A 24,446-nucleotide genomic window follows, 5' to 3' on the forward strand; every position below is an offset into this window, starting at 1 on the left:
CAATTTCCCCCTTGAAGAACCTGTGCTGGTTTGACCTGAGAAGGTTATACAATTACTGTACCAGCATGTCCTTAATTAGACTCTCCATAATTTTCCCTGGCATGACTGTCTGTGTGAAAGGTCTGCAGTTTCCAGAACCTCTTGAAGGTGATATGTGCCATATTATCTTTCTCCCAGCTCTCAAGCTCATCTTGGTGTTAATACAGAAATAAATTGTGGGAAAGGAAGTTCTACATCCCCATTCCGGTGAGCTATTTTTTACCTAAGCATAGGAACTACCATTTTTAACCAATTTAATACCCGCCCAGTAATTAAAGCATTTTTAAGTCATCATTCAAGATGCCTTGTCCAACATAGTTTGTGAGGCAGAGAACCTGGAAAATCTTACTCTCCTTCTAGTAAGACCAGCTGTGTTGTCCTGGAGCAATGGACACCTCTGTACCAGTGTCTTTTTCCTAGCTATCTTTTGAATCTAAATATTTCTGGTGCTTTAATTTCATATTAACTCTAAACCATCCATTCCAGACAAGGATTGTCAATATTGTTGTCCTAATGGCAGATGATGTTTTGGCTCTTATCTGTTCCAGATGGCAAATTTTATTTAGTGTTTTATTTAGATAAATAATTATCTTATGTGTTCCTTCATTTCAGGGGGTTGGACTTGATGGCCCTTGGGGTCTCTTCCAACTCTATGATTCCATTTAAAGCCACATCTTTGCTTAATTGCCTTTCCTTGCTGCCAAAAGCTTGTTAATGTGTAGTGTATGTCAGAGACTTTTCACATAGAGTTAGTAAGTAGGGAAAAATATTTTAACCATCAGTTTGTCAGTCTGGGGCAGGATACATTTTAGGAAATGAAAACATGCAATGTTCATCTGACTCTCAAAAGCTGAAACCTCCAAAATCTTGTTGGTTTCTATGGTGCTACTGGACTTGAACATAGCTAGGCAACCTTCGGTGAATAGAAAGGTGACGTGCGTGTGTTTAAAGAACTGTCAAGTCATGGCTGACTTATGGTGATCCCAGCAAGAGGCTTTCAAAGCAAGTGAGAGGACAAGCAGTTTGCCATTGGTCTTTTCTGCACAGCAGAAATAAAAAAAGATCCGTTTTGGCTTTTTGTGTTTGCTCTGCATGGAGAACACAAGCATTACCAGCCAAAACAGGTTTTTTTTTTTCATGCCTGCTGGCCAATGGAGCTCTTATTAGTTTCATAGTTGTGCCTAACATTTTGTGTGTGCTTCTGCAGAGATTCTCCTGCCTCTGCCATTTGGTGAAGGCTTTCCATGGAAGTTTCCTCTGCTTGCGGCTCATCTGCACATGATTTCCATGTTAAAAATACATGAATAAACTTTGTTTTGCCTGGCAATTTTTGCTTTTCCAAGCAGAGGAAACCTTCGTGGGAAACCTTCACGAAATGGTGGAGGCAAGAGAATCTCTGCAGCAGCACACAAAATATCAGGTGCAACTACAGTGAAAATGAAAGTAAGAGCTAGGGAGAGGGAGAAATCAGGTATCTCCTATCAGCTTTTGTTCTGCAGAAGACGTTATCATCTTGTCTTCAGGAAAAACAATCACTAGTTTAGCTATTTTTGAAAAACTTGGGTTGAGAGAAATAAAATGTTCTGAAGACATTTTTGGGGAGAGAACTGTGCAAACTTCTTCCCCAAAATGCTTCTGATAATGTCCTCAAGATGTTATATTTCTGCTGTGCGGAAAAAGTTGGCCTGCGAGGGTCGCAAGGAAGAGGCGAGACGCAGCGATATCATCCGGTGGAGAGAAGCCAGTGGCAGGAAGCGTGATCCATGGATCTGGCTAATCTGTGGATCTGGCTAATCTGCCGTAGTCTGGTCCCTGGCACCTTTTATTAGGGTTTTCCAAGAGGCGGGGCGGGAGAGTGGGAGAATGCTGTACAGTACATGACTCATGGGGCTGCGTACATGAGAGAGGAAACGTTCCTGTCCGGGCCTAATCCATACCTGGGGGTATGCACCCCTTTGTCTGGGGCATCTTGTGACAGTGAGTCAGGCATCTCATGACCTATGACTCACGGGGGTCTTGTGACAGGTGAGCGTGTGCGCCCAGAAGGGCACAGATGGCGCAGGTGTGCCCGCACTCTTTCTGAGGCTCTGCTGGGTTCACGGGCTCACCCCAACAAAGGTCATTGTCTTTCTTCAGTCTTCCCTGGAGGCCACCCTTTCAATTACTGATCATGCTTAGCTTTTGTGATCTGACAAGATCAGGATGTTCCATCCTGCCTTCCTTCCCATGGAAGCTGACATACAAGTATAATAAATAAATATCATTTTGCCTAAACTTGATATAATTTCCTTATTAGATAATCATCAAGAGTGAACAATAGAATGCTGGTATATGTCAACTGTATGCAGGATTGCGTCTGTGGGGGTTTTGAAGCCACAACTTTGCCTTATAAAGTCCAAATGTCTGCCCACAAACTGTATAGCTTTGAAGAAAATTCATAGAGCCCAGCTGCCACCAAAACACATCCTCCCAATTGTGGGTTTCTGTCTGCAACCAAAGCTATTTTTACTCATCTTTCTCCAAAAGAACAGTGCAAAATCTCAATGAACTGGGGGAAGGTTCACCGCTGACACATTCTTAGCTCTCTGCTTACAAACATTAATTGTTGATTTTTTTCCCCTGCCTTGCCACTTTCCCCCTCCTACACATTCTACAGTATGAATGCAGAGATTGTGTGCTTTTTTTGCATTGTTGGTAGTTAATCCTTTTTATTATAGCATTGCCTAGATATGTTCACTGCAGTGAGGCCTCTTTGAGAAGTTAGTCTGGCGTTAACATGCAATGACAAGTTGACAAAATAGATGACAAGTTTTGCAGTGCAACTCTATCTCATTCTGGTACAGAAACCTGCGGGAGGGGTGTACTTTTGAAGGCATTTTGCATCCTGCAGAATAAATTACAGGAATAGTATCTCCTGAAAAAAGTAGCAATATTGATGTCTTGGCTGAATGTCTGTATTTATTTAGAAAAACATGCCAGTTCTCCTGAGGTGCCTTACAAAATAAAAACAGTGCCTCTTGAGAATTTCAACTTTTATCTTATGAAAGGAGGCTTTTTGCCTTTATCGGGCTGAGAAGGTTTGGAAATATGTGGGCAATGCCTAGCAAAAATGTCAGAAGCCAGAATATAACTCAGTATGATTTCAAATGGTATAGAGCATAGGAGTCAAACTCGTATAGAGCTTGTCGTATATAGGTGTCGTATATAAGTGTCAAGTCCATAACGTAGGTATTATGGACTACAGTTCCCATCATACTGGCAGGAATTGATGGGACTGTAGTCCATAATATCTGGAGGGCCACGAGTTTGACACCTGTGGTATAGAGGAAGGAGCTTCCATGCATAGTTCTGTGACCTGCTGCATCACAATCAGAAGCCAAATAAAATATATAGAACAAAACTGCATATATTTGCTGAACTTGTATAATAAAGCTTTCCTTGGCCCGTTACGCATGGAATACTTACCTCGAGCCTGTTCTCTGCACAGTGGGCTCATAGTGGGCTGTCATTGCATTTCACTGTTGACACGCAAAGAGGCAGCCCACAGCCTGCAGCCCAGTTTGTTTGCTGAACTCTTGTTGGGCCTCTGCTTCTTCGGTTCTCTTAATTCTGTCCATCAACAGCCTTAAAGGCACAGAGCTGATGTTTTCTCCCCCCTTCCCTTCTGTACCCCCCCCCCCGTGTGTGTGTGTGTGTGATTGTTACTAAAGAAAAGAGAGACTTGTTTTAAAATAGAGTAGTGATTTGGTGCCAGGCAGCAGTAGCATAAAATATTGATATTCCCTGACCATCTGCAAAGCCCTCCATATATTGAAATAGAATTACGCTACCCTTTTGGGTGGTGTAATTCCAAGCCCCAGGCTGTAGCATGCATGGCACCAAATCCTGGGTGAAAGTTGACTAACATAGACTCCACCTCTGGAAGCATTCTGCCCTGCCCCCCAGCACGACAGCCACTTGGACACCAGTGTAGCTCCATGATGGTACCCACTTCTGGGTTTCACTGCCACAGAGCTGTGGGATGCCCAGGCTCCAGTGTCTGTGCCCTCTCCTCCAGCGGGGATGCCTCTTACACATGATCCTCTACAGCTCCCAGAAGCTGTTCCTGCCCCCACTCCCTGCATTGCTCCTTTTATCATTATCACACAGGTTAAATCAGTGATGGCGAACCTTTTTGAGACTTGAGTGCCCAAATTGCAACCCACAACCCACTTATTTATTGCAAAGTGCCAACGCGACACTGAGGTTTTAGTTTAGAAAGAACTGTTGGCTCCGAGGCGTACGTTACTCAAGAGTAAGCTTGGTGGTAGTCGTTAGCTTTGTTTTGAAGCAACCATGCAACTCTTCAAATGGGTGAATCACGACCCTAGGAGGGTTTACTCAGAAGCAAGCCCCATTGCCAGCAACCGAGCTTACTCCCATGTAAAGGATCATGCTTTAGTTCTTTGCATGAGCATCAGTGGGGTTTAACAGTGCTTAACAGGGTTACCTACACTGATTCTCCAAAACTAGGTCTTAGGTTTAATGCTAATAATCGAGCCCAGTGGCCCAAGTCAGCCTAGATGTGTGTGGGGTGTGTGATTTCCCCCCCACATGATGAACTCTGTTTGTACATGCCCACAGAGGGCTCTGAGTGCCACCTCTGGCACCCGTGCCATAGGTTCGCCACCACTGGGTTAAATCATATTGCCCTTAAGCGAGCAGGAAGTCACTGCGAAAACGAGGAGGGTAGAGGGGTTTTTTAAACCTCTGGACCAGAATGCTATATGAAGCTCAGGAAGTTACTTTTTAAAGTAATTTATAGAATTGTGCATTAGAAAAAGCTTTATAGTCATTATAGGATTTAAGGGCTCTTGACATATATAATTGAAAATTGCATGTGTAGTTCATGGATGTTTTCTTTCAAAGGGGGCTTTAAAAATGTGAACTTGCCCGTTCATGAACTTAGCACATTGTAGTAGATATGATTCTTTTCTTTCTGCTAGAGCTAAATTTAGGGAGCAAGGCCTACTAGCCTCAGATTAGTAGCTGTTTTTCTATGCAATTTGATAGTGTTTGATACTGTAATCAGAATGACAATGAAAACACTAAAGATGGTTTATTCTGCTAACAATAAGTAGCATTTTGGGGGCAATTACATTATATTATCCCACATTTCCTTCAAAATCTCTTAAAAAGCACCAATGCTGAGGTTTTGATTATGTGCAAATATATGTACAGTTGATTTACTGATTGAAAGGTAAATTGCTGATTGACATTTTCCATCTTGACAGCTTAGTAATAACAGCATAAACTGAAAGGTATGTCGATTATTACATTGGTTTGCTGAGAAGCGAGTTACCATCTGGCACACTAGTTTTTCTTGATGTCACAGAAATATAACAATTCAACATATGTGCATCTCTCATTCTAACAGGAGAGTTCTAGGCAGATTGTGAAGGTCATAGATTTGAAAATATTGGGTGTCTACATAAAAGCAGATGATGATGCTATGTTCCAAAAAGACCTTTGTTGAACCCAGGGCTCTTAGAAATGTTACAATTTGCATTTTGCCTGATCCTTTATTATACCCACAATTTGCTGCAGTGTTGCAACCGCATTCCTCTTCTCAAGCCAGGAGTGACTGAAGTAATTCCTGGTATGTGACTACATCCTACATTCCATTGTTTAATATTATTATAATTCCCAAGCTTTCCCAAATAATTCATTTTCATCAATAGTTAATTCTCTTTAGAATTATATAACTGTTTTGGACCTTTGCCATAGTATATTAAAAAATAAATTAATGAAAGAGGCACTTTGCTGATAAACTCTGACTCATGGAGGTGTTTTGTCTTAAAATAATTCCAGCATTGAAAACAAAAAAAGTGGGACAAATCAATATTTGTTTTCCTGTTTTGGGACACAAGACTGTGTGTGTGTGTGTGTGTGTGCGCGCGCGCGCGCGCGCACATGCATCGGAGAGTGCTTTTCAGAGACTCCTTTTTCCAACATAGGCCAGTCTGACACAGCAGACTGTGGAGGGAGTCATCCATTCTCTCTAGAGTGCAGTTCAGTGAGCACAGCTGAACCAGGTCAGGAAAAGTGCAGTGTACTCTCAATGCTTATGTTCCATGGAAATTGTGAGCCTGTCAGATCTTTCTGTACTACAAATGCTTAAGTTCCTCAAACTTTTCTCCTATACTTTAGACTTCTTTTGTTCCCGATCATCTTAACTACTTCTATTACAAATAACGAGACTCCTTTGCCACCTCCCATCAAGGAATTCTTAATGAATGCTAGTTTTTAATGCCATATCCTGTAAGGGTGGTTCAAATTACGTGAGGGTGCATTCAACTGTATTCCTATTTTATATGAAGCTACCTTATGCCAAGTCAGATCCTTCATCTGTGTGGCTCAATGTTGTCTGCTCTGACCAGCAGTTGCATGCGGATGTGTGGAGACTCGTTCCAATAATGACCAGGACACATCTTTTTGTTGGAAAAGAAATCGGCCGCAGCCCAATTTATTTAACATATAACTATAACCTTGAAGCTGGGCGAGCATGACAGAGCACATCCTGACCCCCAGGCAGCAAGCCGCTGAACCTGGTTATAGGGCAGCCCCAGCTGACCCCTTAGGCCCTTCGGACAGCACCGCTGTCGGGCACATCCCCCAAGGGAACTGGAACAGGAAGTTACTAGGTGCCACATGGACGCAAACCCATTTTGTGACACCCCTTCCTGACGGGCAGCAAGCTCTCAGCGCGGCCCCAAGGCTTGCCTTCACGAGCTCTATCGCCACCGCGGACGGACTCCTCATTATGGAATTCTCTGATGGGAAGCGGGACCGCTAAAGCGTGCAAGCTACTGCCTTCCCAAATAGGATGTGCTCTTATCCCCAAACCACCACCGAGCTGTTAAACAACAGCTCCCGCCCCAGCTTCAGCAGCCCAGAGTCACGTGGCTCAGTGCGTGCCATAAAGCCACTGCAGCAGAGCATATCAGACATCATGTAGCTCAGTGCATGCCGTGAAGCCATTGCAGCAGAGCATATCAGACATCATGTTGCAACAGAGCATATCAGACATCATGTAGCCAGATGTCCTGACCCCAATCTGATAAGTGTACTCTTATCGGGCAAAAACAGCGCTTCGAGCGCATAGGGTATATCACCATGGGGAATAACATCCCCTCCTATATCCTGCGGACCGACAAGCCTTAACCCTGGCTTTGTTTTTCCAGGCGGGAGCAACTGCATCCCTCCAAGTCCTCCGTTCTAATATGCACGACCAGACAGCTTGGTCTTTGGCATCTTACAACGCAGCAAGCTTAGGTCAGTCTTCATGAGGATCTGCAAGGCCACTCCATGCAGGCAGGAATGCCATTTTCTCCCACTTGTAGCGCAACTGCATCAGGGAAGTTGAAACCAGGGGAGTAGGGAACGCCACCTCATGGACTTCGCTGCGTAATGACCAGCCCTGTACACAATGCTGTGGCCCACCAGCCAAACTCAGTAACGATTCGCCACCGGAACTATAAAGAGAACAGAGTTAAAACGAAAAGGTGAGGCCGGACATACACATGGTAGGCCAAAGACTTCCGGCGGCCCCTAGCCTGAGTCTCGACTTCCAGCGGCCTATAGCCTGAGTCTCGGCAGCAGGTTGGCCCTCTTGAGGCCAAGGTTGCTGCTCCGATCCGGAAGAAGTGGGAACCAAACTGTTCAGCAGGAAGACCCAGAAATTGCAAGCAACACCACAGGACAGCTGTGAATGTACATCAGGACACTGCTAATGCAGTCATGTGAGCCACCAGGCAAGATGCCCCTGGTGGGGCAGGGGACAGTGTCAATTGTGTTCCACGACGCTGCTGGTCAGGTTTTTTTCCCCCTTTGACTCCGCCAACAACTCCCCATCAACCATGGACATGTGGACCCTTGCCAGGCCAAAGGGGCTGATGATTTGGTGGACGGGGCAACAAGTTCACTGCACCGGAAAAGGCCATAAAAGGCCAAAGTAAATGCGGCTTGGAATAGAGAGTCACAGACCGCGCCTGTGGCGTTGAGAAGCGTTCCTAAGAGCTCCCTTTGTAAAGGGGGGGGGCGCCTATCATCTCGTGGCCTAGGGGAATACTGCTGCCAACCAACCACGGCCCTTCGGGCTTCAGGAATGGGCATGGTCAGTGATTCCCAGGGCTGACAAGAGTTTGGCAAAATGAATTTCGAACCACTTGGCTGTGTCCTTGCATCTCATGTACCTGGCCCAGTTTACGGCTATTGACTGAGAACCAGGGCCTCCCCTGCTCAGCTAGCAGGACAGCTAGCAGGATCGAGCTAGCAGGATCAAGCAAGACTGCATTTTGGTGCTAGGCTCCACTGTACTAGAGCTGATAGCACTCCACTATGCCCGCCTATGTGATAGGCATAACCATATTTTCTGGCCAATGGAGCTGCCAATGCAGCTCTCCGAGCTGTTAGCAACTAGCCTGACAACCAATGCCCTTCTGAGCAGGGATGATGATTCCACTAGCTGTGGAGCCGTGGCAAGCGATGGACCACATCAGGAAACTTCCTAATCAAGCAGCAGCGGTAGCGCATCCCATCGCAAACCATGTTGACTGAACCAGCTAGCTTAACAATGAAGTCCCCACCGAGGCTCCACTTCCTCTGGATCGATGAGGAGAACCAACCCTCGAAAGAGGACGGTCCCTGCCGATGCAGCCTCTTAAAGGCTGCCTGGTCCCAGTCACGTGCCGGCACCTGGCCACATGACTGCCTTGGCCGGCCAGCAGGCAGGGGAGGCTTTTCACTCCTTCCTCCCCCACTGCAATAGCACTGCCAGGCTGAAGCCTGGGGCGCGCTCTGTTCTCCAGGGTCTTAGTTAAAGAGAAGTATTTTCCAATCCCTGGTGTCGGAAGGCTTTCAATTAGAGATATCAAGGCTTAGACTTATGGACATTCTCCGTGGAAAGTGTTTGCTCTGTCATGAAGCCACTGCCATTTCCTCTATTTATAACGTAAAACCGATGTAATTAAAGTAATTTCAGGCTGACTACAAATGAATTCTTGTGTGTAGTGGGTTCTTTTTGCTAATATCCAGCACGAGTAAGTCATGATTTATGTTTTATAACTGCTTTCTTGTAGCCATATTAGAGCCCTAGTATGGCCATAAGAAAGCAGTTAAAAAACATAAATTGTGACACTCTCATTCTGGATATTTGCAACAGGAACCCACTACACACAAGAATTCATTTTTGCCACTACTTGTGCCCTAGAATAACAAATTAAAACAATAAGAAAATATCTTTTTGCACATAAGTAGATTGCTGTGTCCTGAACCACTGAGGAACCCATATATGCCCTCCTGCATGTCTGGATCATTTATGAGATTAGACTGTGAGTGCTAGAATGTTTAGAGGCTACACTAGTGGTAGAAGGAGCAGGAACTTTTTCCTCAGAGAGACCCATCAGGCAAATGTACTACAAGCTTTTGGATAAAAAAGTGAAGGCTTTTGTTTCAGAAAGCTAATGTTGAATGTGTTGTTGCAGAGTGATTTTACCACTGATTTGGTGTATTTTATTGTTGACTGCTACCGTATATACTCGTATATAAGTCATCCTGCATAAGTCGAAGCACATAATTTTACCACAAAAAACTGGGAAAACTTATTGACTCACTTATAAGTCGAGGGTGGGAAATTCAGCAGCTACTGATAAATTTCAAAAATAAAAATAGATACCAATAAAATTAAATTAATTGAGGCATCAGTAGGTTAAATGTTTTTGAATATTTATTTCAAAGAGAAACAGTAAACTAGCTCTGTAAGCCCTGATTCTCCCTTTAAATCCACTTGGGGGGGGTGATTTAAAGGGAGAATCTGGGGAAAATTTCAGGGTGCCTGTCAGGGGAGGAATGTTTATGTTAGCAGTACCAACATTTCAGAGTATCTTTAGGAGACCCTCCTGATGATATCACCCAGGTTTAGTGAAGTTTGGTTCAGGGGGTCCAAAGTTATGGACCCTCAAAAGGAGGAAACAATGGTGGATGGGAGCACCAACTTTGGGGATCCATAACTTTGGATCCCCTGAACCAAACATTACCAAACCTGGTTGGTATCAGCAAGAGATTATCCTGATGATACCACCCAGGTTTAGCGAAGTTTGATTCAAGGGGTCCAAAGGTATGGATCCTCAAAATGTAGCCCCATCTACTATTAGCTCCCATTGGAAACAATGGGGGATGGGGCACCCCCTTTGGGGGTCCATAACTTTGGACCCCCTGAACCAAACTTCACCAAACCTGGCTGGTGTCATCAGGAGTGTCACCTGATGATACCCTGAAGTTGTGGTGCTGCTAGCCTAAAAACTGCACCCCCTGGCAGCCAACAAAGTAAAAATTCTAAAATATTTTTGAAATACACCTCACTCGTGTATAAGTCGAGGGGGGGGGGCTTTTTCAGCACAAAAATGTGCTGAAAAATTCGACTTATATGTGAGTATATACATATTTTACTGATTATTATTGTTGTGATTGTTGCATCTTACTGTATTTTGGTCTGCATTGTAGGGACTGCATTGTAGAGTTGCCTAGGGACCTAGTATGAGCCATTCAGGTGGGATATAATTAAACAAAACTATCCAAAATTTCCTGTTACACTTTAAATAATGATACACTTCCAAGTTTGAACTCTAGCATTTTTTTCAGAAGAAATAAACTAAGCACTGGATTTGTACAGCAGATTTCCAAAGCCGTTTCTTAAAATAAAACAGATCCTATATGGGTCTCATTATTTCCCTACATGGTTCTTTTCCTCTGTCAACTTTAGACTTTACTTTTTCTTGGTAAGCTTGATTTTTGGTATAAACTGTATGTTTGGAGAATATTGGCTAAAATGCCATACTGCCATCAACCCTTAATCTATATGTTTTGGGGGTTGGTACACAGCAGTTGTCTGTTAACTGCAATAGCCTTTAGATCCAGCCCATTCCTCTCATGTGGGGCTCCTTGTTATAGTCACTATAATTATATATGTGAGTCTGTCTCCTTTCCTCCCTGTCTGCCTGCATATAGGACCTCTTGTAACATTGAATAAAATGATGGGTCCAAGGTCTCTTGCTTCCTGTCCTCTGCCCCCTGCCTGGCTGCAAGTAGACCTTGTTGTTACCGTCAGTGTAATTATGGGTGTTTGGTCTCACTCTCTTTGCCTAAGGTGTAATTTAGTTTATATAAAGTGTGGTCCCCCCCCCCCCCCATCCCAGCTGCTGTGCTCCAGGAGGTCATCCTGTGTAAATTGCTTCTATTCTGAGTGCCAAGCAGGAGCAGAAAGAAGCTCTGAGGGAGAGCAAAAAGTGAACAGATCTGTGGGTGACATGAGGGGAGGGATGCTCAAGCAGGGAAGAAGAAGGATGAGCCAGTCATCTTTTCCCAGAGGCACATATCCCACTGATTTCAGTGAATCTAATGTTATATTCCCCTTTAACAAATTACAGATCCATTGAACGTCCAGTTCAACCCACTGAAGTTCCACTATTGAGACAAAACCTTCCTTATGAGGAGAGGCTGCAACGCTTGGGACTCTTGTTTGGAGAGAAGATGTCTGAGGAGGGATATGATTGAAGTCTATAAAATTATGCATGGGGTAGAAAATGTTGACAGAGAAATCTTTCTCTCTCACAATACTAAAACCAGGGGGCATCCATTGAAAATGCTGGGGAAAAGAATTAGGACTAATAAAAGGAAACATTTCTTCACGCAACGCGTGATTGGTGTTTGGAATATGCTGCCACAGGAGGTGGTGATGGCCACTAACCTGGATAGCTTTAAAAGGGGCTTGGACAGATTTATGGAGGAGAAGTCAATTATGGCTACCAATCTTGATCCTCCTTGATCTGAAGTTCAAATGCCTTAGCAGACCAGGTGCTCGGGAACAGCAGCAGCAGAAAGCTATTACTTTCACATCCTGCATGTGAGCTCCCAAAGGTACCTGGTGAGCCACTGCAAGTAGCAGAGTGCTGGACTAGATAGACTCTGGTCTGATCCAACAGGCTCATTCTTATGTTCTTATGTCCTGTCCAGATAGTGCCTTCCTGTGAAATTATTTAGATATTTATACCCTGCTTTTCTCCCCACTGGAGCCCAGAGTGCTTCTAATACCATTCTCCCCCCTCCCTCCATTTGATCTTCACAACAAAAACCCCCTGTGAGGTAGGTTAAGTTGAGAAAAAGTGACTGGCTCAGCAAACTTCCATGCCATATGATTCCCATCTGCAGTACTGCCATCTGCAGCTGGCAACTTATCCCACACTGATAACAAAAGGAAGATTTGAGGTACAGGGACAGGGGCTCTGGCATCTTGCCAGCTCACTGCACCACTTCTGGCAAAAACCAGAAGTGATGTTGTAAATGATGCCATAGGATTCGACCAAAATGTATCACTCCTGGTCTTCATCAGAAGTTCCCCCTAAGCAGTAAATTACTGCCTGACCAAGAAATATCCCAGTGAAAATTGAGGACTTTTCCCTCCAGAATACCCTTGATAGGTTGCTCTTGTGTCTGCCCAAAGAGCTTGCACAGTGTTGGACTTTAGGGAACTGAGGTGCTGAGACCAAAATCAATAATTGATGAGAGCGTTACTCCTTAAGCTTTTTAAAAGAAACATTTGAAAAGTAATTTACAATGCACAGGTAACAAGTGTCTGCCAAAACTGTAGTCAAGTATCACAAATAAACCTCTATTTGTTTCTAGTGCTTGTTGTGTTCACACATTCCTTTCTTCATCCCTTTGCACCTGAATCATGATTGATGACCTTCCTGGTTTTGGAAACTTTTTGCTGTGTTGTCCACATGCATAAAGAAACAAAGGGTTATCGATGAGGTCTGAATGCAGAATGGCACCTGTGTAGATGCAACACAGTTTTAAACGTTGTCTTCTGTCATTTCATCCATTTACCAGGCATGCATGTAGAAGGTTTAAAGCAGTGATTTCCCCAGAGGCATAGCAAGGGGAAATGGAGCCCGATGCAAAATTGGAGTTTTGCTCCCCCCATCTGTTTGTGTTTTTTGTATTTTAGTGTTTTTTCAGTTTTTGGCCTACAGGGGGCGCAGTTTTTAGGCTAGCAGCATCAAAATTTCAGGGAATCTTTAGGAGACTCTCCTGATGACACTTCCCAGGTTTGGTGAAGTTTGGTTCAGGGGGTCCAAAGTTATGGGCCCTCAAAGGTTACCCCACCTACTATTAGCTCCCATTGGAAACAATGGGGGATGTGACACCCTCTTTGGTGGTCCATAACTTTGGACTCCCTTCACCAAACTTGGCTGGTATCATCAGGAGTGTTGCCGGACGATATCCTGAAATTTTGGTGCTACTATCCTAAAAACTGCACCCCCTGCTGGCCAACAAAGTAAAATCACTAAAATATCAAAAATACATTTTTGCTGGGGGGGGCCCAGGTGCGCACCTGGTGCAACACGCACCCCCCTTCCCCATGGTACCTACGCCACTGGATTTCCCACATAAGATAATTTATGATGCTTGTAGGGCATTTCAGATTTTGGGCACCCCCCTCTCCTTACTTGCGACTGCAAACAAATGAGAAGTGTTTTATAACAACTTATCCCACACTGATAACAAAACCCAAGATACTAGATTTCTCTTTAAAAAGTGGCACACAGCAAATAGTAATTAACTCTGACATCAAGAAGTTAGTTAATGTCCACCAGACACAAGGATCTCCTTGACTATATGCCTGAGATCTATGTATCTTGGGCATAAGTCCTAAATATACCTATATAAATAACATTAACATATCTGGAGTTTTGCTGTAATGTAATGCTTCTTTTTACTTGTTATGAGCCTCAAACCTTCCCAGAGGTTTTTTTTTTTGGTCTTCATAAAGTTTTAACTGATACCTGTGAGTCAGGTTTTGTTTTGGGGTGTTTTTGTAAGCTGCCCTGAGCTACTGTTTGGTGGGAAAGGTGGAATGTAGACATTCTAATGAATGCATTGAGGAAGTCATTCATTGATAATGGGCGCTTGAAAGGCAGCAATGAATTAAAGGTTGAGAACCACTGTTTTAGAGGTAGAGTTGCTACTGTTTTTTTTTCATGCCAGGGCACCTTCTGTACCTTTGATTATACAATTGCAGAAATTCTGCAGGTGCAGCTTTACCCAGCGTGGAAGTGTAGTCATAAGGGAAGTAGCATATGTTGAGTTTCTGCCTGCTGGGCAGAAGAGCGCTGGATGGAAAAATAAAAGAAACAGTTATTATTGGAATCTGCTCACAAGAGAATGTAATTCTGAGTGTTCTTGTCATGTTAAGTGTTTAGTTTTTATCTGACACATATTTCTCGCTTTTTCGTGAAATGATGGGGGAGTGTGAATAATAATAGATTACTGAGGAATAACCCTAATTTTTTAATATAGTGAGCGTGTCTAATTTTAAAATAAAGAAGATGGTGACTTTTCTTCACTTTCAGGCCAAACGGCAGGAAGGTAGAAGAGCTTAATTCAAATTAGTTTAATCATGTGAACATGCCTGCAGACTATTTACTGTCTGGTGAAGGTGGAGGCATTCATAAGGTCATACTGCACATATTGCTTAATTAATTCCAGAATATCACCCTCGCTTTCTTCTTTCATATTCATTAATAGTGTTAAAATATTATTGTAAGCACATCTTTTACCTACACAACGCTTAATGCATGTTTAAACCATCCAATAATATATTCCATCAGGACAGTAAAAAAGATATTAATGAAATTTATTTTACCAAGTCTTTCAATTCTGTATTGTATTATTTGAAAAATAGCTTTGTTGCTAGGGCTGTTGGGTCACCTCCATTCTGCACCCCCAGTCCCCTGCCACCATTTGGTAGGATGGTGGGGAAAAAAAAATAGAAAGTGACATGGCTTCTCTGGTGAGCCCGAGTAACACAAAACCACAATGTTTCAATAGACACAAAACCACAAAGTTTCAATAGAATCCTAGTGTGTCTTCCAGTGGCATCATTTCTGGGTTAGCATGGAAAATCGCATTGTGCTGTTGGAGCAATGGCAATTTACATGTGTCTGTCACCAATTGCTTCCTGCTAGTTGCCAGTACTAGTCTGGTAGCCCCCCTCCCAAAAAAACAGCATAACTTTTAATGTTGTTTAAACTAGGGAGCCTGGGTGTGTTCAGATTTGTGAGTTGGAGCATGTTCTATAATGTGATGGTGACTTTGAGATGACCTGGTGCAAAAAAATCATAGTTTTGTTGTGGGGGTGGGGGCCGCCCATATGGGGGGGGGACGGAAAACTCAGATTTTTCCCCAGGCTCCATTTTCCTTAGCTATGCCTCTGCCCAAGGGATGGATCCACTCCCTTGAAAGAGCTCATCAGGCCCACTAACTAGCTGAGGCACCCCCCATCCCCACTCCTGATCTGGCCTGACAAGCTTGCTGTGAACTCAGCAGTTTAGGCACCCACCCACCACCTGCTCCTGATCAACACCCCTGCTCTAAACACTGTCCTATTTTTGAGGGGCTAGCCTGCAGATACATTTTTTTCAGAGCCTATGGCACCAAGTAAGCCTGCTGTCTTGAAGAATAAAGCAATGCTCATGTTGGAACCTCCCATCTCTTTCAGGTCAGGATGCAAACACAAGCCCTTCTGCCATGCCGAATTCAGCGGTAGCACCACCTACTCCAAGGTGTCCTACACCTTCTCAAGGCCAGTCCTCAGCTGTGGAGGAGGGCAACCCATCACAAGAACATTCAGTATTTCATCGGTCCTTGGTGAATGGAAAAGCACCTTCCTCGGAAAAATCAGAGGGTGACCTTTCTGTAGCCATAGAAGCCGTGACACGTAAGTTCATTCGCCCTTTCTCTCAAGTCCTGCTTCTTTTTCCTTTTTAATGTCAAATTTATTGAAATAATATGAATGGGAGATCTGCAAGGACTTGCAGGGAGCATGTCATTTTCCTTTGTAACCCCTTCCCCATTGTTTCTTCTTTCTCTGCTCCTGGCAGCTCCGATATCCTCTCCCCTTTTCCTGCTTCCTTCTCTTCTTCACTCCCACCAGTCATTCTACTGTTATTTGCTCCCTATCTTCATCTTTGCCTCCTTTACTCAGGAAAATTATCACCCACTTGCGCTGTGCCAGCCACCTGGCACAGCTTTGACTTGTTGAAGACTGCTCACTTTCTCCAGGATTTTCCTCTCCACATATTTTCTCTTTCCTTCCTCCAGGTAACCCCTCTCCCCACACACACATCATCATCATCATCATCATCATCACCCTTCCCTGCTTCCTTCTCTTCTTGCTCACCAACCAACCCACCTTTCCTCTGTGAGACAGGATAGACTGAGAGACAGTGAGTGCCCAAGTATACCTATCTATCTGCTATGACGCAGTGGTGATTCAATTCTGAGTCTCCCAGACCTAATTTGAAACTGTAACCACTGTGACTTTTGTGGGGTGGCTGCTGTTGAATCAGCAAGTAGCTGGGTTCAGGGGAGTCATACAAATTGTGTGGTATCATGATATCCAGTGGTTGCATCCAGGCCTGCCCCTCCTTCAAAAGCCAAAACAACACTTGAAATGGCCCTGATCTCTCTCCTTGCCTTTTCTGACAGATGCAAAGGCTTGAAGAAAAATAATACTGCTGTGATTCTCTGGCAACCCCTGCAACAGCCACATTTGGGCCATTCATTTGTTAAAGCTACATGCACCGCTTTTATTATTGTGGGAGGTTTTAATTACTCTACACCACCCACACATACAAACATGCTTTTTTATATATTTCAGATTTTTCTGCAAACCTGGGTTTTTCGGGTTTGTGGAAAGATCTGTCTCTTCTGTTCATGGCTGTGATCTCTAGGGATTTGTGCACTTTGAAAATTAGATATACTGATAATCAAGAACACTTGCTCTATCTGCAGAATAAATAATAAAAAATAGTCGAATAAGTTTATAAAAGCAATTAATACTTGTTTTGGTTCCAGTAATTAACAAAAGATCACTGGTTTTTAACAACTGTTTCTATTCTCTATTATGACTCAGTTTGACAGTTTCACTCAATTTAGCAAATTGAGCTGTTTACCAATTTTGTAGTCATTCACTCTTTTAATGATGCCTTCAGTTTTTCTCAACTTCTGGTGACAACCATTTTTATGTCTTAGTTTTTGCTAGAGAATTTTTTTTCCTGAGAGTTTTTCCCCACACCCCACACCCCACACCCCATCTTCATGTCTGACATTCAGCACAGTGCAGAACATTTTGAACTGTAACTGTTGTATACACTTGGAAATCAGAGTAGCTGACATGCAGTTAGTTTGGATTGAGAGGCTGGCAGGCATGATTTCAATTTGGGGGAGGTGTGGGAGAGATCACACACTGGGTGATGAAACTAATGCTGTGTTAATACGTTGTTGTGAAATGCACTGACCAGCTACCGCTAAGTAGTAACTGAAAGGAGAGCTTCTGTACGTGTTCTGTATTGACGTATATAGAGAAAGAGGCCCTGCTGATATCAATATGATGCACCTGCATAGTAACCTGTAGTATTCAGTAGAAGCACAAACCAGCTGTTTCTGTAACTGAAGGAGACACCATAGTGATGTAGCTAAGACTTTCCTGGTCCACCCCTTCTCCTCCACTGCCATCCTGTGGCACCTGGTGGTATGTAGATGATTGAGCTGAATGGGGCTGAGGCGAGCAGAGAAGGGATAGAGAATCAGTAATGAGGAACTAGGTTTGGGGTAAAGCAAGGAATAAAAGCAAGTAGCAGAATGCATTTTGCAAGTCTTTATTGTGTGAAGGTAGTTGTGTGCCCTTCAGTTCTGATTTTATCATTGACAGGTTGCTAATCTGTTTTTTATGGTTACCTTGCTTATCGCTGGGTGGAATGAGCCTTCTGGTTTGCTGCTGCCATTATTTTGTTAACTTTATTTTATTTAAAACATATTTTATTTACAACATTTATAAGCCCACTTTTCGTTTAGGTAGAGAATAACAACAACAAAGTCAATACAAAATAACCCGATGCTAAAAAAAAACAGTATTAGAGCAAACAACAGAAAAACACTTAAAAATAAAATTCGATGGAATCTCTTTCAGTGCATTCACAGAACAGAACTATCATCTTCAGGACTCAAAACCTCTTTTGAATAGGTTTCAAAAGCACACTGAAACTTCAACCTAAATATTTAAGGAATAGAGCTACTACTGATTTTTTGTTTGAAGTAAGGAAAATGGCATCATGTTGGTAATGCAGTGAATTGTTAGACTAAATAATATAGCAGAGTGGTATGTCAGTTGTTTTGTAGAACTTTACTGGATAACAAATGAATTTACACTAAATGTAGGAAAAGCAAACTCTATCTATGCAAGTGCTCACTCTGGGTGTCTGTTCAGTCTATCTGCCTCTCCTCTTCTACTGGAAGAAAACAGAGAGATCTTTCCAGAAACTCATATGATTCTAGTCATGAGACTTCAGCAGTTAACTCTTGCTTGACTGAATGAAGTAAGCACATGTAAAATCCTAATAAAGCCTTCTCAAGTGTCAGCTTCTGAAGTCAACCAGGCATAATTTCTGACGAAGATTCTCAAATTTCATCTAAGTGGTTTTGTCAGTATATCCGCTGTCAGTTTCTTGTGTAAAGAGTCTAATTCTTCTTTTGCTGCCATCATCCATTTTTTCTTTTTCATGTGGAGGCAACTTCATCATTTCATCTCAGCTTTTGGGTTCATTATGGCTTTGCACATTCGTGTGGTAGCCACCCCCTTTGGTGCTACGCCCTTTGTGCTTCTTTCTGACTTTTTTTTACAGTTACTACAGTCTTTTTTTCTGTTGATTTGGCTCCATCTTCTTCCCCTTTTGGTTGGGAAGTCTCTTGTTGGAACACAGTATAGGCAAGCAACGCTGTTATTTGCTCTGTAAATGTGACTTCTTCAATATTATGTTTGCTTTCTTTTGTGGGACCATCTTGTTTTGGGGCACACAGAAGGCTTCTTTCATCTATGTAGGCATTGTTGCATATCTGGACATCATAGATCTTAGGATCTATGACAGTAGCCTCTTGAATTTGGATTGTAGCCAACTGATATTCCAACTTCAGCTCTTGAATCTTGTTTTCTTCTTTCTTTGAGAATTTGTACATAAGCTTTTGCTCCAAATGACTTCAAGTGTTTTAAATTTGGTCTCTTATGCCATATTTCAAAAGGAGTAATTCCAATAGGTTTTCATGGTGTTCTGTTGTAGAGATACACAGCTTCTGGCCAACAGATGTCTGGTAGTGCAGTCTGCATTAATAAACAACATGCAGTTTCAAGTATTGGTTGATTAAAGCGTTCTGCTAGAGTGGTGGCGAACCTTTGGCACTCCAGCTGTTATGGACTACAATTCCCATCAGCCCCTGCCAGCGTGGCCAATTGACCATGCTGGCAGGGGCTGATGGGAATTGTAGTCCATAACAGCTGGAGTGCCAAAGACCATTTTGAGGAGGCGAGTATATCACTGATCTTGCATGCTGTGTTCCTTCTTGTTCTAAGTCATTGTGGAATTCACTAGCACTGTATTCAGTCCCATTATTTGAGAATAAAATTTCTGGAGCTCTTCCATTCTTGTTTTTAACAGCTGCTACATAAGCTTTGAACTTATTCAATACTTGATCTTTTGATTTGAGAAAATACACATGTGCAAATCTGCTTGCTGCATCAATACAAGTCAACACATATTTGTTTCCACCAACAGAAGGCACTAGAGGTCCAATGAGATTTTAGTGTACTTTTGTTAGCACTTCCTTTTCTCCTGCTCCTTGATTATTTGAATAATGAGGAGCAGTGCATTTGGCAATTCATATTTCACAGTGTTCAGTGATTTTTGTTGCATTCAATTAATTTAAATCACAGTCTTTTATAAGTTTTATAAATTTTCTCACCGAAGTCCATACTTCTGTGATTTAATTTTACATGCCAGCCATAAACACAACTGAAATGAGAGCAGTCTTCCTTTTTTATGTGATAAATGGCTTTCTCAGTACTTTCTACATCTCTTAGATCAGTGGTTGGGACCCCTTTAGGGTCGAACGACCCTTTCACAGGGGTCACCTAAGACTCTCTGCATCAGTGTTCTCCATCTGTAAAATTGATAAATGTTAGGGTTGGGGGGTCACCACAGCATGAGGAACTGTATTAAAGGTTCACAATATTAGGAAGGTTGAGAACCACTGTCTTAGATAGAAAAAGGTTCCACTCTTCTCAGCTTTGAACTCCAGATCAAGTTTTGGATTATAAATGCAACATATTTCTCCATCCATTATAATCTTTCCATCATGCAGCAATCTAGGCACTGATATTAAATTTCCACTAGCATCAGGTGCCAACAGTATCCTTATTAGGTCATGCAGTACTGTCTCTCCAGTAAACTCAAAACATCAATTCTCATAATACCTTTTCCATATACTTTCTGTGGTATACCATCAGCTTGCAAAAGTTTCTCTTCACTTTCTTTCAATTCAATAAAATATTTTTCATTATTGCAAACTTGGGGGGAAAGATCCTGAGTCTAAACGAAATAAATTCACTTTACTGTTGCATTTATTTGTAATTATGTATGCACATCTTTTCTGTTTGTCCCTTTTCTTTAACTTTTTTTATTAACATCACCTCTTCTATAAGCCTTACTTGGTTCTTCCTCTCTGCCTCTCCCAACTGATTTTCTTTCATGACTATATTTAGTTACATGTCCCCTTCTTCCACAGTTAAAGCAAATTACTTAATTAGCATGATCCAGTCTAAGCACAGATAAGCCTTTGGTTGCATTTGATGCTTTCTTTTCTGCATCTGTGTCTCTTAGATAATTCAGAAGTTTGTTCAGGTCCAATGACTCTCTAAGCCTCAAGCACAGACACTTGGTTTTCAAAACGTTCAGGGAAAGACCCCAGGATTACAGAAATCACATCTTCGTCCTCCAAAACTTTCCCAGCTGCCCTAATTTGCATAACCATATCAATCATCCATATTACATGCTCATTCAAATTGCCCCCTTCTTTAATTCTTGCACTGTAGAACTTTCTTTTTAGAAGTTTTATTTTCTTAACTGATTTTCCACAGTATTTTTATTTTAAGCCATTCCAAAGATCACGAGCAGAATTGCAGCTCATAGTAAGGGCACTCTCTTCATCCCCTATTGTTGAAGCCAGCAGATAGCATGCTTTGGAATCAGCCATTTTAAATAGTTCCACTCATAGGGATTTGGAGGGCATTTCTTGTTCAGTCACATGGAAGAGATTCTGAATAGCAAGAGCAGGTTTCATACAAAATTGCCAGATCAAAAAAATTCTCTCATCCAACTGAGGGAGAGCAGGTAGAGAGAGACTTCTTGCCAGGGCATATTGGTTTGGGGTTTGTACTGCACTCATGTTTGCTGAAACAGTCATTGCTGAGTTAGAGGCGCTGACTGAGGCTTCTTCATCTGACATTTTGCTTCTTGAGGAGCTTCCTTTATATAAGCAACTCATCTTGCTGGAAGAAGAGAACAGAGAGAACTTTCCAGAAGCTCATATGATTCCAGTCATGTGACTCCAGCAGTTAACTTGTGTGACTGAATGAAGCAGGTACTTGTAAAATCCTAACACATCACCATTAGCAGGACCTGAAAAAATGCACACCTTCCCATATTGTCCTTTTCCCAGTTGCAACCTGCTAGTGCAGCTTTTCTTACAAAAAAGGAACCTTGGGCTCCCAATACATATAATGTGTGTAGATGCATTTTAGCATTAAGTGTACTGGTTCCTGATGTGTTCTGAAAGGGCTTTGATTTCTAGAGCCATGCAAAGGATCTTTCTTTGAGTGGAAGAGGAGCAGGGAGTCTTTGAATTATATCTGCAAGTCACCAGTACTGCAAGCGGATATGTAGAATAAAAAGTGACTGGAGAAAGGGTACAGAAATGCCATTACAAATGAAACCGTGTATGACTGCAGGACTGCATGTCTGTGAGCATCTTGTGCTGGGCTGCCTGCCTGTTGACATTTTGCACCTATGAGTCACTCTGCAATCATGCTGCACCCTCTGTGCAGAGAGAGCTTTTAGCAGCTATGGTCCCAGATGTTGCAGGGCCTCTTCACTCTGCTATAGGTTTATACGCACAGAGATTCATTCTCCATTAGCCCTTTCCCAGGCAGCTTTAATTTCTGGTAGGAAGAAAGACAAGCACCTATATTGTGTCTTCTCCTCCCTTAAAGCAGCAGAGGGCAGGGGGGCACACACAACATTTTCTACTGGTGAAATGGCACACAAGCAAAGAGTTAGTCTTCCTTTAGTTCTACAATCCACACTGGACAGCTAGTGGCAGCTTTTTGTAGTCAAATTACATGTCAGATGCAGCTTCTCATGGCCCAAAGAGCAAGGATAAGAAAAGCTACTGCCTTAGTGGTGGCTGTAGTTAATGGTCAACCAACAGTCCAACAAAAAAGCTTTTCTTTAAAGCAGGGGTCGGGAACCCGCGGCTCGCGAGCCGCAAACGGCTCCTGACTACTTGCAGTGCGGCTCCCGGCATGGTTGTCCCTTCCTGGGGCCTCGCATTAGCTCACAAGTCTTGTCTCGCACTGTTTACATCTCTACTCGGCTCCCCCCCTCCTCTCCTCTGTGCTGGAAGGACGTTTTGCCTCCCCTCTCTCCCTTCCCCTCCTCTGTGCCGGAAGAACGTTTTGCGCGCGCTTTACTTGCCGGAAGAATGCTGAACCTTGTGCACGTGCCTTACTTCATTGCATCGGCCGCTTCGCAAGCCCTCCTTACTAACCGGGCCATGGTCATTCACGTGCAGCCCTCCTGTGAGATGAGAGGGAGAGAAGCACAGGACAGAGAACGGAGCAAGAGAGAGAGAAAAGCAGAGGTGAGCGAATGGAGCGAGAGAGAGAGCGCGAAGCAGAGGAAAGAGAACGGAGCAAGAGAGAGAAGCAGAGGCGAGAGAATGGAGCAAGAGAGAGAGAGAGAAGCAGAGAAAAGAAAACGGAGCAAGAGAGAGAGAGAGAGAGAGAGAGAGAAGCAGAGAAAAGAAAACGGAGCAAGAGAGAGAGAGAGAGAGAAGCAGACGTGAGAGAATAGAGCAAGAGAGAGAGAGAGAAGCAGAGAAAAGAAAACGGAGCAAGAGAGAGAGAGAGAGAAGCAGACGTGAGAGAATACAGCAAGAGAGAGAGAGAGAAGCAGAGAAAAGAAAACGGAGCAAGAGAGAGAGAGAAGCAGAGGTGAGAGAATGGAGCAAGAGAGAGAGAGAGAGAAGGGGAGGAGACGGGGAAGAGTCTCAGGGGAAAGAACAACCCCCGCACAAGCCAGGGACCCTAGCCTGGCTGGGAGTGGGAGGAAAAGGGAGTGAAGAGCGTGGTGGGTTAGGACAAGGAGCCTGCCTAGCTCCAACCTGTGGCTAAGGGTTTTAAAGAAGGCTAGGCCCCCTACTACCAGGGCCTCAGACGGGGAGCATCTCAACACCCTGGAAAGGGATGGAGGGAGCAGTGCAAGCCCCCACACAGCACCCCGGGGTGGCAACACGTCACACCTGGAAAGACACTTTGTGTGGGGCTGGTTTCCCTGCTTGTTTTGCTGCTAAATTATTTTCGGTGTTAATTAGCTTGAGCTGTTTAACTTGGTGATTTTCCAGAACGGAACACCACAGGAAATATCTGAGTTTAGCCTGGGATCCTGTCTGGGATTTGGGTGGTGGGGATGCCCCAGGGCTGCAAATTAAACTCCAGAGACAGCCAGCAAAGGGGGGAGAGTATTGGAAATCAAGGACAAATTCAAAGGGAAGCAATCTTTTTGGCACATGTGCCACACTTGTGCCTAGCAATTACAGACCAATCTGGAGCACAGCAAATCAGGAATTGCCACCAAAGAGACACAGGTGAAAGTGCCCAGCTCACTGCAGGACATGGAAGGGTGGGAACCACTCGCCTTTCCACCCCCCACCCCTCTTAGAAGAAGGATGCCAGGCTGGGGACCAGCCAACCAGAGGAAAGGGAGGGATGGCACCTCTGGCCACACACAGCCAGGTGGAGGAAGGGGAGCTCCAGAGCAGAGTTGAAGAAAAACCTACTAAATATAGTTTTTGATTAAGATACATTATAGCTCACAAACATTTAACATCATGGAATAGGGCTTATTAATTTGTGATAAGCATCGCTCCAACATATCTCTGTATTGCTTAAGAAAAGGTTTGTCAGTGAGTTCCAGAGATTTATTCATTCTTACGGGCTCAATTTCATGCCGTCTCAGAAGTGTCTGTAAAAATTATTTAAATCAGTGGTCCCATTCCACAATGTGCCCTCCACGCCTTTCAGGAAAGTAGATGGGGGACGTTGTAAAGGCAGTTTTCAATACAGATGAAGATGATGATTTTGGATTTATACCCCACCTTTCGCTCCTGTAAGGAGACTCAAGGTGGCTTACAAACCCCTT

General features: G+C 43.4%; 1 protein-coding gene across 1 annotated transcript in view; it reads left to right on the forward strand.

Moving 5' to 3' along the window:
* Window positions 1–24,446, forward strand: part of MDFI (MyoD family inhibitor) — a 56,930-nt gene that overhangs the window by 22,046 nt on the left and 10,438 nt on the right. The window contains exon 3 of the mRNA XM_048498479.1: window positions 15,638–15,856. Coding sequence (XP_048354436.1) covers window positions 15,638–15,856 — 219 coding nt within the window. The remainder of the gene's footprint in view (window positions 1–15,637; window positions 15,857–24,446) is intronic.

This window comes from Sphaerodactylus townsendi, linkage group LG05 (genome assembly GCF_021028975.2).
Source record: "Sphaerodactylus townsendi isolate TG3544 linkage group LG05, MPM_Stown_v2.3, whole genome shotgun sequence".
NCBI lineage: Eukaryota > Metazoa > Chordata > Lepidosauria > Squamata > Sphaerodactylidae > Sphaerodactylus > Sphaerodactylus townsendi.